Here is a 13,639-nt window from a genome sequence, read left to right as displayed (position 1 = left end):
GCGAAGGGCAGTGACTGCCCTCGGTTTTCCGTTCACTCTCTCCACACACATTTTCAGATGGGATGGAGTCTGGTTACCTCTTTCCTTGTGGTGTCAGCTCTTTATGTTGGTTTGAAAGTAAGTAACCAAACGAATATCCTCCTCATCCGTCACTGTCCTGGGGACATCAGAGGGAACCATGTTTTTCTCATTGCCGGTGCCCTCCCGGACTGAGGGCTTAAGCGCATGAAAACCGAACTATCAAGAATGACCTCCAAATCTGTGGCATCCCCCGAATCTGGGTGAAAGGAGAGCTCGTCCTGGGCGCTTCGTGCCGCCGAGTCTTGATACCCCGACCCGTTGATTTACAGAGCACCTGCTGTCCGGAGGGGGCAACAGCTCACAGAACGGAGTTTGTAACAGCCAAAAAGTAGACAGAGCCCAACACCCATCGACCGAATGCACTTGCGGGGAGAAAAACAACTCTTAACAACTGAGGATGTCTCGATTATTAGACAGTCCAGATGCTTGAAAAGAAAATTAAATCGACTGGATTTGTAAACGGAGTTTTGAGATGTTTAAAGTGGGGAGAGCTTCAGGCCTGGGCTTGACAATTATTTTTCCGGAAGCAGCCAAACAGGCACCGTTCTGTCCCCGCGGCCTTCACTGGGTTTGCAAACGCCCCATGGCACTCCACCTCCAGACAGATTATCAAACTTTACCAGATGCATAAACAGAAAGTCGAGATTTTTAGGTCAAATGCAGTTCCTTCGGGAGAAACTACATTCTTTGTAAATTTAAAACATTTTTGTAAATGTAATATATTTATCGCTTTGTAAAAACCGAAAGTGACAATGGCTACTGCCCCTGTGCACTGAAAGCTACCCTCAAGGACAGATGGGTCACCCTGCACCCTGGCCCATTGTCACAGCCTTGAGTAAGTCCCCCCACGGAAGAGCCCAGGCAGACGTGGGGAGGGAAGCCCAGGCTGTGCCGAGAGAGGCCCCTTCCGCTAGATGCCAGCCAGGCATCTTCAGTTAGTTGTCCGTGGAGCTGGCCAGGCGGCAGAGGCCGGCTTCTCTCCTCCCCTAACGCGTGAGTCAGAATGAAGAAGAGGGGGGCTGGCGGGCGAGGGCACGTAAGGCTGCTGCCAGGTGCTCCCTGGGCCCTGCTTCTGGCTGGGCCTGGCAGCTGTTTCTCAGGAAGGGGCCAGACAGTAAATATTCTAGGCTTTGAGGGACACGCTGTCTCCATGTCCTCTCCTAACTCTGCCTCTGGGCAGGAAAGCAGCCACAGACCCATGAATAAGCAAGGCTGTGTCCCCGTCTCACCAACGCATAGGGGATTTCTGGTGCCTAGGTGCTGGGAGGTGACCGGCCTTGGCCGAGGTGACGAGGGTCACTTCTGTGTTACAAGGACTTTTCTGTACCCTGCAGGCTTCCCCAAGCGGTGATGGCAGGACATCGGGGGTACTTAAGAGCATTGCTGGGCTGTGCCTCTCCACCCAGAGACACCTGAAGGGCCCAGTGTCGGCCAGGAGGGCAGGGCACGCCTAGAGGTGGGGATGCTGGCCGGCTGGCCTCATCCCCGAAACAGGGTGTACACCCCTAACCTGTACCTCCCCCAGGCATCATCCCATGAGCAAGCTTTTGGGATGGAATCAGAAAAAAAAATAAAATAAAAAAACAGGCATGCCAGAAGGCAAAAATTGGTGTGATTTGTCCTGCCCTTCTAGGTTCACAGGTTCAGCACAAGTTGGGGTGCCGTTCAGACCCACCGGCAGAGCACATGGGGCGTTGCACGTGGCTCTTCCAGGACACACCAAGTTCTGTGCCAGTTCCGGTCTCTGGGTGACTATTGTCACAACACGCAGACCATGCCGTGCATGTCGGACGCTACTGCAGGGCAGGAGGGCTTCCCATCGGGACCAGGCCTGGTCACGGGCTGTGCCCCCTGTCGTGTGTCTGGTGTTTCGTTGTTCCAAGGTCAGACAGGCTCCATTTTGCCTAAGAAAGGAGCCGTCTTGTCGGAACTGCACTTTCGCGTTACTCCTAGCGTTCTTGAAAGCAATCACGCGCTTCCTAAATGCGCCCCCACGGTGCCTCTGTGGTGCCGGTCGCCGGAGCTGCCATTTCTGGCCCCTGCCAGTACTCAGTGGGAAGAACTAATACCTGCTGTGACAGAGTTGTGCTGTCGTTAGGACCGTGGCAAATCGGGTTTACCCGTCCTGTTTATTTCTGCCTTTAATGACACATTTAGTACCTTTCTAAGGATGTCAAAGTCCTGCACCAGGACGGTGAAGCAGGGACAGCTGGGGCTGCTCTGTGGACGAACCTTGCTTTGAACCAGCTGCCAAGAATGTGCTCTGAGGAACCCTGATGCCGCCCTGGCACTTGGTCTCCGGCCCTGGGCCCGGAGCTGCGGTGCGGCCACGGCCTCTCTGACTCAGGTGAAGGTCACCAAGCTCAGCCAGGTCCATGAGCTTCTGCGGCTGAGACAGGAGAGCCGGGAGCCACTGTGCAAACATGCACACAAGGCGTGGACATCAGGAGGCAAGGGGCGCTGGCGAGTGTTTGACAGTCGACTCTGGGGAGAGGTCCTGGCCACGTCGCTCGCAGGCTTCCTAGGGTGAATGCTCCAAGCCACGGCCAGCCCACGACTCGGAGGCGTCGGACAGGGGAGGCGCACAGCCAGCGGTGCGATAGGAGTGACTCCCCAGTGCGACATCTTCGGGCAGTGTTCGCCTCGGTGCTTGGAGTCGGGGAGGAGCTGGGGTGCAGACGCGCCAGCCCCCGCCCCCTGTGACAGGCGGGCAGGAGCAGTGTCCCACCGCACTGCAGGGAGCCCCCCCGGCCCCCTGAGCGAGCATCTGTTTCATTGGAGCTCTGGGGTGCACTTCCTCTCCAGGCCCTGCTTTCTCCAAAACGTCTAAAACCAGGGTGAACCTGCCCCACAGAAGCATCATCCGTGTCATTCTTGGAAAAACGCGAACTGTGCTGTGGACTCGCTGTGTGCGAACAGTGACGAGAAAGCCATGTGGTGCTCCCTGGGTTCGAGACCGCTAACCGGGCCTCGGCCTCATGCCCATTCCCCAGCTCTCCCGGACGTCCCCGAACCTGCGCACCCTCTGTCCTTTGTTTCCCACCCTCTCCCTGAGTCCCTGCCGACTGTCAGTGTCACCTGGACTCTGTGAGACCTGACTCCTTTTCCAGAGACAAAGAAGCTGCCTCTATTTCTCAGGTTTCTCTTACCCGACTTCTACGAAGACACTTCCTGTCCAGAGTGCCTTGGGTGAGGCCAGAATTGTTCTGAATGACCACGTGCCTCCTTGAGCAGACCTGTAGCCACCCTGCCCTCCAGCCCCAGGGCCGTCGGGGCGCCGCTCCCCATGAGTGAAACCCTGTGGGGGCTGGGCGGCGTCGGAGGCTGCGGAGGACTCGTAACTCTACAGTGCACATGATGAGGACAGTTCCCGTGTCAGGGTGTTCTCTGTGTTCCGTTTTATGTCACGGGAACCCCATCCGGGCAACAGAACACAGGCCCTGGTGGCCTGTCCAAGCCCACCTTCACTGCCTCTGCACACACCTGTCTGTCCCTGTCACTAAAACCTACCCACACTGCCTCTGTGTGCTCACCTGTCTCATCAGGAAGCACCAGTTGAATGACTGATGTTGTGTGAACCCAACTTTCAGGGTCCAGGTTTCCAAAGCTCCTTGTAATGACCGTGACCCCACCACAGCCACCCCCAAGTTCAGGAAGGGGCCCTTGAATCTGCTGGTTTCCCCTCAGTGGGTGGGGACAGAAGGGAAGGCAGGTCGAGCAGACACCCAGTGGTGGGTGTGTGGGAAATGCACTTCCAGCCCCAGCTGAGGGCATGGTGGGGCCCCCACGTGGTGCTCTGGGCACGGGAGGGGGCATCTTAGTTGCAGCAACGCCTGGGTGGCGCCAGTGGCATGGAGTTCACCAGCCGAGGGGGTGGCATGTTCCAGGATACACAGCCCGGTGCCGTGCGGGACGGCACTGCCGCCCTCCCTCCCTGGTTCGATCGTCCTCCATCGTTCTCACAGGTCAGAGCCCTGTTCACAGACCCCTGAGCTTAGCCCCCCGCTCCCTGCCGCACACCAGACGAGGTAATCCCCTGGACGCTCTCACCGCCCACCCCGCAGAGGGTTTGCAGGAAAACGAGGCCAGGCCTGGGTACACCTGACGTGGCTAATAACGGGACTGGGAAGGACAAGCAGCGAACCGTTCAAACCCAGCGGGCTGCACGGGATTTCAGAAAGGCCTGTGGTCACAGTTCAGACGCTGCTCACACGACCTCTGGAAAGTCCAGCGCGGCAGACCAGGGAGAATGGAGAGTGCTGTTTCGGCTGTGAGGCCGACAGCCCCATTCAAGGCGTGGCACGCAGGACAGGCTTCGTGCAGGATTTCTCTGCCTGAGGAAACGTGAGGACGGCAGCCCCGGGAGTGGGTCTGCCGGGCCGTGCCCGTCTCTTGGGGTGGATGCGGACATTAGGGGCTGTGCTGGGTCACCGAGTCGTCTCCCGTGAAATCAGGGCTCTGCAGTCCTCGCAGGTGTGCATGGTGCGTACAGCGACACAGTCCGCCCCCAGCCACCAGAACACAGCTGAAGGAGTCTGGCTACTCACCATGGCTTTGTCGTCCTGCCTCTAGGGTGGGCACGGGGCTGTGAACCCACACCCGCCCTCTTTGGCTGTGTGACCCCTGGTTTCCCAGGTGTTCGAGTGCTTCTCCAGCAGCCAACACGGAGCGACCATCATCCCCTTACCCCAGAAGCTTCTGGTTAACTGCGACATCGGGGCAGCTGGTCATCTGTTTCAGAGACTTTGGTTCATTTCTCTGGAGTCAAAAATTATACCTCGATAAGAAAATAAGTTTAAAAAACTATGTTCATCATAAAAAAGTAGATCCTTGCAGGACAGGATCTCTACAATAGCATCAGATGTCTGAGTATGATTTATGTTGGTTCAACTTAAACACCTTTCTCTAAAATTATACCTCAGCTGATGGAAGGACCAAAAAAAAAAAAAACAACGGAAGGCAAGTTCAGTGCCTCTGTAGTTTTTACTGTGATGGGACAGGAGGCAGAGACGAAGTCCAGGTTAGCAGGTGAAATCTAAACCAGACGGGTACCCAGAGGGGAGTTCCCATCAGGCAGTGAGGCCTCCCCTCGCCCTCTCCCGGGCGGCACTTCCTGTCCTTGGAAACCTGGAACTCTGGGTCAGGGAAAGCCCTGTTCCAGGGGCGCACAGTCACTCGCGGCCTTGAGTGTCCCCGCAGCACCCAACTTGATTTAAAATAGACAGCAGAGGGTGGAGGGGTGGGTTGGACCCTCCCCTGCTTGGGTGACCGGTGGGGGAGTCTCTGTCACCCCGGCCACCCGGCTGTGCCGGTCAGCTTCACGAAGCAGGCTCCAGGACCTGGTGAGCGCCCTGCAGTCACAGCTCCCGCCCCCTCTCGCATTTCGAGTGCGGAGGGAGCAGCGCCTGGAACCACCTGCCTTCATCACCTTCCCAGTGTGGCTGCCTGATGGGCCGTGTGTCTGGTTGCCTAGAAACCAACTAATGGGCAGCTATAAACCTGACTGTCGTGTGTGTGTCTGGCCCGAATTGCGAAATATCACAAATCACATTTCGTGATTGTGTAAATCTAACCTTGTTTTCAAGTGATCTGTTACTGTGCTGCCAGGACCGAGACTGTGGGCTCTGAAAGGGCGGTTAGGAGGAAGCGGTGCTGGTGTCATTGTCCCACACGCGGACTCTGCACAGTGTCCCCCCAGGGCCTGGCTCACCCCGGCAGCCCTCTCTCCGGGAGCCAGCACCACTCACGGTGCTGTCCCTGCAGGTTCCGGGCGCACATGCAGCAAGGGCACCACCATGGCCTGCGGAGCGCACTCCGGGCGTCGGCCCGCCGCACCCCGGCAAAGGGAGGCAGCGTCAACCGTGCGTCCTCTGCGTCCTCGGCGTCCTCGGCGTCCTCTGCGTCCTCTGCGTCCTCTGCGTCCTCTGCGTCCTCTGCGTCCTCTGCGTCCTCTGCGTCGTGGGCCCGAAGCCTCCCTTGGTGGGAGAAGCAGGCATCTCTGATGTTGAAGTGCTCGGAGCGGCCGGCCCCCAACCCCCACTTCCCTTCCTGCCCACTCTTCTCTCCCAGGGCTGGGCTGGCTTGTCCTTCCCTGAGCCATTCCTGGTTCTCTTGCCAGGAAGCTGTGTTCAGTGGCCTAAAAAAGGAAACTGAGAATGGAATCTACCTTTTCCAAGTGAGAGAATCCTCTTACTGTGATTTGTTAAAAAAAAACTAACCTTTGACAAAAATTTTTCTGAAGCCATGTGCTCATTTTCTAACTGCAGATGACATTTTCATTATAATTCAGAACCAAAATGGGTGAGGGCCCTTCGATTGTCATCTTTATTTTTTTTAGTAAATGTAATATTTATTATGAATCTGCAGACATCCATAGGAGGACGTGTGCGACACACTGAGGCTGTCACCTGCTAGCTTCTCTGTGGTCCCTGAATTTGCATAAACGTGTAGTGTTACTTATAACTTCTCACTCACATAGGAAATTCACACACATGTTAATGCCCCTTTGAGTGGTGTGTCCTCGCTGTTAACACTCTACTGGTGCTTGTGGTGAGGAAGGCACAATGAAGCCACCGTTGGGAGTGGCGTGAAGCTCGGGACACTTTTTTTGTCTGGGTCAAGCACTGACCGAGGTCATTTCCCTCGGCGCCTTGCATGTGATGGAATCTGTTGGCCAAGGGTGTTTCTGCACAGGCCTCTTCTGGCATTCATGCTGTGTTTTATGTTGCGAAAGCCTGGCAGGACTGCGCATACAGGGCCCTGGTGTGATGTGTGTGTGTGTGTGTGTGTGTGTGTGTGGATTCATGAACTTCGTGCTCTGCTCTTGGAGAGGAGACCATCAGCACTTCTGAAAGCCGTGGCGATCTGCAACCGCCCCAATGCTGAGTCCTCCCGCCGGTATCCCGGCCAACACACCCTAGGCAAGACATGGGACTGGCTACTGGTCGAACAGCTACTTATTTTAGATAGCAGACACTCCACCCCACCTACCAGTTACAAGGTCTTGATTTGTCCCTGCCTGAAAGTTTGGGGCAAGGATGGGGAGAGCTGGGGAACACCAGGTATGTGTGTATGTTCGTACAAGTTCACACGCACGTTACGCACACTTGGTTTCCTTCTTTCCTGAAAGCCAGGTCTCAGAAACACGCACTAGAGATTGAAGAAGGGGGAAAAGATGAGTGAAATCACATTTTTCATTCTGTGTGGGATCAGTTGAATCCGTGGTCTTAGGTAATTGGTAGAGTTTGGGCACTGCCGTGGGTTGTCGGAAAGTGAGCGGCCCGACAGGCGTGGGCCCGCGCCGGCATCTGCCGTGTGCTGTGCCCCAAGCCGCTAAGTGTCCGGATGCAATGGGGACTCACGAGGGGCCCTTCACCCCCAAAAGAAAGTACTCCTGGGGCCACGCGCAACCCGCATTCTTACTCTACCTGCGAATGGGATTCTAGAAAGTTCCGGGCATCTCCATTCAGATATGTTCTTCTTAAAATGCCCCCCTACTTTATCACTCTCAAAATGTTGGTGTGAGAAAAGTTCTGATATAATTAATAACCTGTTTATCTTCTCTGTCCCCCTTAAGGTCAAAAAATACTTTGAACTTGAACCCCTGGCCCGTGGAAAACGCTGGATTCTGCAGCCCTGCTGTCTGGACAACGTGGAGGCCCTGAGAGACAGCTTCTGCCAGCTGATTCATTTGCTAGAGGAGAAAGACCATGACGCCGTGAGGATGTGAAACCGGCAGAGCAGACGGGGCCCCGGAGGCCTTGAACCTGTATTGTCAGTGTCTCATTTTAACGTTACCTTGGCATCAAGACATTCTTACCGTGGCCTCGGTCTCTGTCTCCCCCTAGGAACCCCAGACACCTCCTCTCTGTCAGAGCGGGCACTCTGCACGCCAGTGGAGTCCGCGTCAAGCACACACTACTGAGAGAACTCACTCTCCGTTCACTGCTAACTCTCTGCACGCACGTCTCTTCCTTCCGCTGTCTTGGCCCTTCCGTGCGCTGAGATGCGCGGAACTCGGGGCTCCCAGAAACCTGCTCCCCAGTGACGGACTCGGGGAGACTCAGAGCCCTGACCCCACCTCCCTGGGCTTGGGGTGGGGTGTTATGTGCCTGGGCCCCCCGAATATGTGCACCATGTCCAAGATCTCTTGGGCGTTTTTATTTTATTTTTATCGTGTATTTTTTCATTTTTTGTATACTAGCCTTACAGATCATGGGAGAAAAATGAGCACCAGACCCTTCAGTCACTTTCCTTATCAGAAAGGAATCCCCACCACACCAAAACTAACTGTGAGAGCTAAAGGACGGGCTGCGTCCTGCTCCCTGCGGGACCCCCAGAGTGTCCCTGTCCCCTCCGAGGGGCAGAGGCCCTGGCTGAGCTTTGAGGAGGGGGGAGGGGAGGGCTGGGCCGACACTTCATCACTGATGACGATTTCATCAAGGCCACCGATCGTTTTTCACTGGGAAGGCCATCCTGCATGAAGTCATAGGTGTCTTTTTCTAAAAGTCTTGTGTCTAGTCAAAATAGGAAAAATAATTTCTACAAGAACAGATAAAATTTTTAACAACCACGGAGTGAAGTCCGGCGCACAGCGGCCGAGGTGAGTGCCAGCGTGGGCTTGGCCTTGGCCTTGGCCTTGGCCTCCGTGATTCAGTCACGAAGGCTGACGTGGCCCATGGAGCCCGTCAGGGTCTGCGCCTAGCACTGCAGGGCCTGCCCAGATTTCTCTGACAAACCTCTATTTTCAGGGGTTTCCACGTGCTCAGCTGCACCAAGTCAATAATTTTAGGGCCCAGATTTCATTTGGGGAACAAAATTTTTTTCATCTAATTTAAGTAATAAAACTACATAGAAATAAATGTACAGTTTTACTGGAGTTTGGCTCCTTCGACCTTTTCTAAATCAAGAATAATCTATGGATATTGAGGTTTATGGCTGAAATACTCTTTGGGACATTTTTGTAGATTTTTGACCGCTTAAAATATCCAGCGGCCCGATGACAGCAAACTGCTCCCTTCCCCCTGCGCAAGGAAAACCTGTTTTGGATTTTTAGGTGGCCTGGCTGATTCCCAAGTCCCGCAGCCTCCCCCCGTGTCTCGGCCTGAGGTAGCGATGCCTGGTCACCCTCCAGGAGACGTGCCATTTAACGCTCGCTTTTTTGGTGTCATCGTGTGGGCGGATTTTAATGAAATTGTTACCTTTGAGATATCGACCCCTCGTGTAAGCTTTTTTTGTCATTGAGTGGGTCAAAAAGATTCCGGGCACTTTGGCCCACAGGCTCCTTGACTCTTTTCACTCTGTGTGATCGGTGAGCGACACGGAACTTTTCTTCCAAAGACCAGGTTCACGGTCGCTGCTTTGTTCTGTCCTGCGCGCTCCTCTCTGACAAATAAACGATTACCAGGCGTCGCCTTCTCTGTGAGTTCGTCAAGTGTGGAGTGTCGTCTCTCCGAGACAGTGCGTTCTGCGGCTCACTGCTCCTGAGCCATCTGTGAATCGACTCCCCGTGCCTGTGTGTGCGCGCGCGTGCGGCGACGGCCTCTCCCCAGACCCGCTGCTGTCTGCGGCGCCTCAGCCGGCAGAGCGAGAACACGATCAATCAGTGCCCAACAGCAGCTGTTTCTGACAAGTTTCTGTCTGACGCCTAATGCTTTACAACTGTCGATAACGCTCCCTCTCGTCTAGCAGCACCCTGTCCTTGTAACCCCGGAATGTGCTGCGCCTGGGAAACCCACGTGGGGGGAGGGGGCTGGCGGGGACGCGGGGGTGGGTGGTGGCTGTGGGTGTCGTGTCCCTCCCTGCGTGTAAGGTGCCGCAGGTGTCTTAGTTCGCAAACTCCGATAGGAAAAACAGGAAGAACGGTCTGTTACGTATTCCTCCACTTTGCTTCTTGTTACAGTTATGGAAGTTACCTGTTATTGGTACCTTTTTAGCCAGAACAGTTGCCTTTTCGTAATGGCAATTAATTTATGCGACAAGACCTTGTATCTACTGCTGTTCACAATATTGGCCGCTGATTAACTGCCCTGCTATCCTGTCTGTCTCTGAAAAAGTCCTACATTTGTACCTAGAGGTTCGCAGACTCACGGGGACCGGTCCAGGCCAGAGAGCCGATGCCGTGCACGGTCCGTACCTGAGGTCCCTGTCTCCCACTGAAAGTAAACGCAGAGTGGAACTGGTGTTTTCAGACTGAGTGCTTTGGGCTCCAGCATCTGGGAGCCCCAGATTTCTGGTCACATTCGAGGTGCCTGCTTAAGTCTTCAAAACATTCTGCTGCTCTTGGGTCAAAACAGATGATGAATTCGCATTTCCTTTAAGGCCATTGTGAAAACCTTAGAAGACAAAAAGAAAAGCAAGTGTCTTTTCCCCTCAGTTTGTCTCCAGCAGCCGTCCCCCTGCTTCAGTAGAACTGGCCCTCCGGAGCAAGCACGTGCGGGCGCATCCGTGTGAAGCGCGTCCTGCCGTCAGAGCGTCTGCTGTCACGGCGATGCTCCAAGCCAGACAGCCTTTGGGGCCACGCACTGTTTCCTTCGGGGGTGACCCGTGCCCGAAGAAAATAAGGCAATTACTTTTAAGGGACTCGAGAGAAAATACTACGTACGTACAGGTCCATCCTTAAGGATGAGAATATTCTCTAAAAGACAAAGAGTGAGAAAGAAAAACGTAAAGACGGATGGACAGAAGAGAGAGAAGGAAAAGGTGCAAAAAGAAAAGGCACATGAAAGAAGGTGAGAAATCCCAGCCCTGGCTCCGCGTGGTCCTGGAGCAGAGCAGGAGCCGCCCCGCCCCCTCCCAGCCCAGCAGAGCGCAGCTCCCTTCTTAGGGGGGCGGGGCCGCGTTCCTGCGCTTGTTCCCCAGCTGGGCGACCAGCAGCCCCCAGCTCCTAGGCACCTCAGACCTCCCCAGGCCCATTGGACCGAACCATGAGACCTTAAAGCCAGTGGGGTTTTCCTAATGTCCAGAGTATTCCAACTTGAGTGGACGTCTAATGTTCATGCCTGGCTCCCGGTCTTGGTAATTTTAGGGTGTGTTTGCATTAACCTTCTGACCCATCAGTGCAAGCAGAAAGGAAGGGTATGTGGAGGGGGGGGGGCAGTGGGAGCTGCCCTCCTGGGGTCTCTCATTGAGTTTGGGAGGGAGGATCTATCTTTGTTATGCAGAAACTGGAGGAGAATCGGACTCCCTGCCTCCTCTTTCCCCAAACCACAGTCCCCATGCTCTGAACTTCGAGCTGGGAAATGCATTATCACGTCTTGTTGGGAGTTACTGGCTCCCAGGGTTCACCGCTGAGTCGGCAAGATGAAGTGATCTGCATCTCAGGGGTGAAGGTTTCCAGACTCTGATGCAAGAACGGACTGAGCCCACCCTCTGGCCCGTGCTCCTCCCCGCCCCCACCCCCCGCACTGACTTAGGAACTTGAAAAGAGCCCTCTGAGACCCAGAGCCAAAGATGGGGTGTCAGTCCCCCCTCCCCTCTCCCATCCTCTTTCAATTAAGACCTAAATGAAGAGCTTTCCTCCCACCTACTGCTTCATCAGAGCTGGCAACCCTGACTTTCTGTCCTGGGGAGTCATCTGCTCGTCGTGACAAACGCTTCATAAAGTCACCCACTGGGAAACCAGTGCAGAGAATATGCGAGGCACCAGGAAGAATCTCTCCACCGGACGGCTGTTCTCTCCTTTCCTTTGCAAAACAGGGACATGAAAAGTGTGTGGTTTTTCTCAGATTTCCTCTGTATTCTCACCTTGTTCATCTCCCATGCGAAAGGTCAGCTGCCATGTTCTCAGGCTTAGCCTGTGCCCCACCCCCATCCCTGCGCTCCGAGTTCTCGCTGGCATTTCCAGGGAACGCTGTGCGTCAGCAGTCACTTCTGCCTCCCGTCAGTATACACATTGTGAGGTCACCCGCGCTCCGTCTGGAGTAGACAGGCGGGACTGGGGGGCTCCGTGCCTCCCTTGGTTCAGCGGCTGCCCTGGGAGCTGCCTTCAAATTGCAGTTTGGAAAGTGACCTTTAAACCACCAAAGGGGGGCGAATCCCTTTCCCCCCTTTCTTTCTTATGCAGAAGTCTCTCCCTGACCTTCCCATGCTGTCAGCACATTCAGCTCAGCCCAGCCGGGCAGCAGCAGCACAGCCACCGTGGCAGGTAGCTGGCAGTGCTGTCCCCAGAAGACAAAGCCTGGCTCATGCCTACGGGGACAGGGTGCACACACACACGCTGACAGACGAAAATAAGCCTCGAGGGGGGATCCAGCTCCCTGGCCTCTGCTGCCCATGTCCTCGCAGGAAGTGGGGAGGCGGGGGAGCCGGTGGCTCACAGGGCCCGAGAAGGCGCAGGTCACAGGCAGCCCTGCCCGTGGCAGGAGCTCCAGCCCAGGACGCCGCAGCCTGGGCTGAGAAGCGACTGTCCGGGGCAGACAGCTGCAGATGGGCACTCTGTGCATCGGGGCGATGTCCGTCCGCGTCTGGGCAGGCTCACAGAAGCCACAGGCGGTGGGGACGGGCGGTTCCAGACGGAGAAGGGGAGCCACCGTGGTCACCTGAGAGGCTCCTGTCGAAAAGCATGACTTCCGGCCCCTTCATGTTTAATGCATGTGAAGGTCGGTCCGGAAAAGGCCTGTCAAGGGTGCCCTGAAGGCCAGACTGGTACAGTGTGTTCTTAAATCATTAGACATATAAATATCAGAGTAAATTAAAAATGAGAAGGTTCGGTCGGAACGGAAACCGCTTGGCGAAAGGCAGACACAGGAATGCAAACAGTGGGTCTGGCCGTCACCCCCGCGCCCAGCAGCGCGTCGGCCCGGGCTCTGGACCTCGTCCACTTGTTTTACAGCTTTCTAGACGTGGGGCGGGTCCGTCCACACGTGTGCAAAGCAGCCTCGAAGGGGGTTTCGAACGGCGCCCGGTCAGGACCCCACGCCCCACTGTCCTCTTTAAGGTTCGATCCTACCGCTGGCACTTTCGGTTCCAGTTCATCCCTTCCTTCGTCAGGTTTTGCTGGACACTGACCGGCTGCCAGCCATTGCGTCAGACGCTGGGGACCCCGCACTGAAGGGTTCAGACGTTGTTCCTCCCTCGGTAGGACTTCGAGTCCTCCGACCTTGGTGATTTGGGTTGTTTCTGTGACCCTAGAGGATTTTTTATTGGGGGGGACATTTTGTTATAATAAAGCTGTCATTCGTGTCTCCGTAGATTTTTTAGTATTTTCTCTTAGTCCTAATTCTGGGTTAAACGTAACTGTTTAAGATTTAAAATCGTCTTTGAAAGCTGTTTAGCTTCTTTGGAGAGCATTAATAAAACTAGAAAGGCTTTGCCTCTCTCTAGCATTTTTCTGCACAGACCCCTGTAAACCTAGCACCTTTATCTCGCTCCATAATCGCTATGACGACGAAGCGTGTGTCCGCACGTGGAAGTGCTCTCCGTGCAAAGCCCAAACTCCATCAGCCACCGGCTGCTCGCTCTTCTTCCCCGTGTCCCGAGCCTTGACCTCCTCCTCCGGAGCCGCTGGGCCTCACCCTGCTGTCGGTCTGACGGGGAACCTGTGTCGGAAACGGGTGTG

General features: G+C 55.2%; 1 protein-coding gene across 2 annotated transcripts in view; it reads left to right on the top strand.

Moving 5' to 3' along the window:
* The window catches only part of ARL15 (ARF like GTPase 15), a 296,926-nt gene extending 287,417 nt beyond the window's left edge, over positions 1 to 9,509 (top strand). For both annotated transcript variants that reach the window (XM_037038487.1, XM_037038488.1), the window contains exon 5: positions 7,658 to 9,509. In XM_037038487.1, the coding sequence (XP_036894382.1) occupies positions 7,658 to 7,810 (153 nt within the window). In that variant the 3' untranslated portion in view covers positions 7,811 to 9,509. The remainder of the gene's footprint in view (positions 1 to 7,657) is intronic.
* The last annotated feature ends 4,130 nt before the right edge of the window (positions 9,510 to 13,639 follow it).

The sequence above is a fragment of the Sturnira hondurensis genome, unplaced genomic scaffold (assembly GCF_014824575.4).
Source record: "Sturnira hondurensis isolate 20B ecotype Veracruz unplaced genomic scaffold, ASM1482457v3 Scaffold0024400, whole genome shotgun sequence".
Classification (NCBI taxonomy): Eukaryota; Metazoa; Chordata; class Mammalia; order Chiroptera; family Phyllostomidae; genus Sturnira; species Sturnira hondurensis.
Note: the sequence above shows the minus strand (reverse complement) of the source record. Positions and strands in the feature narration are given on the sequence as shown.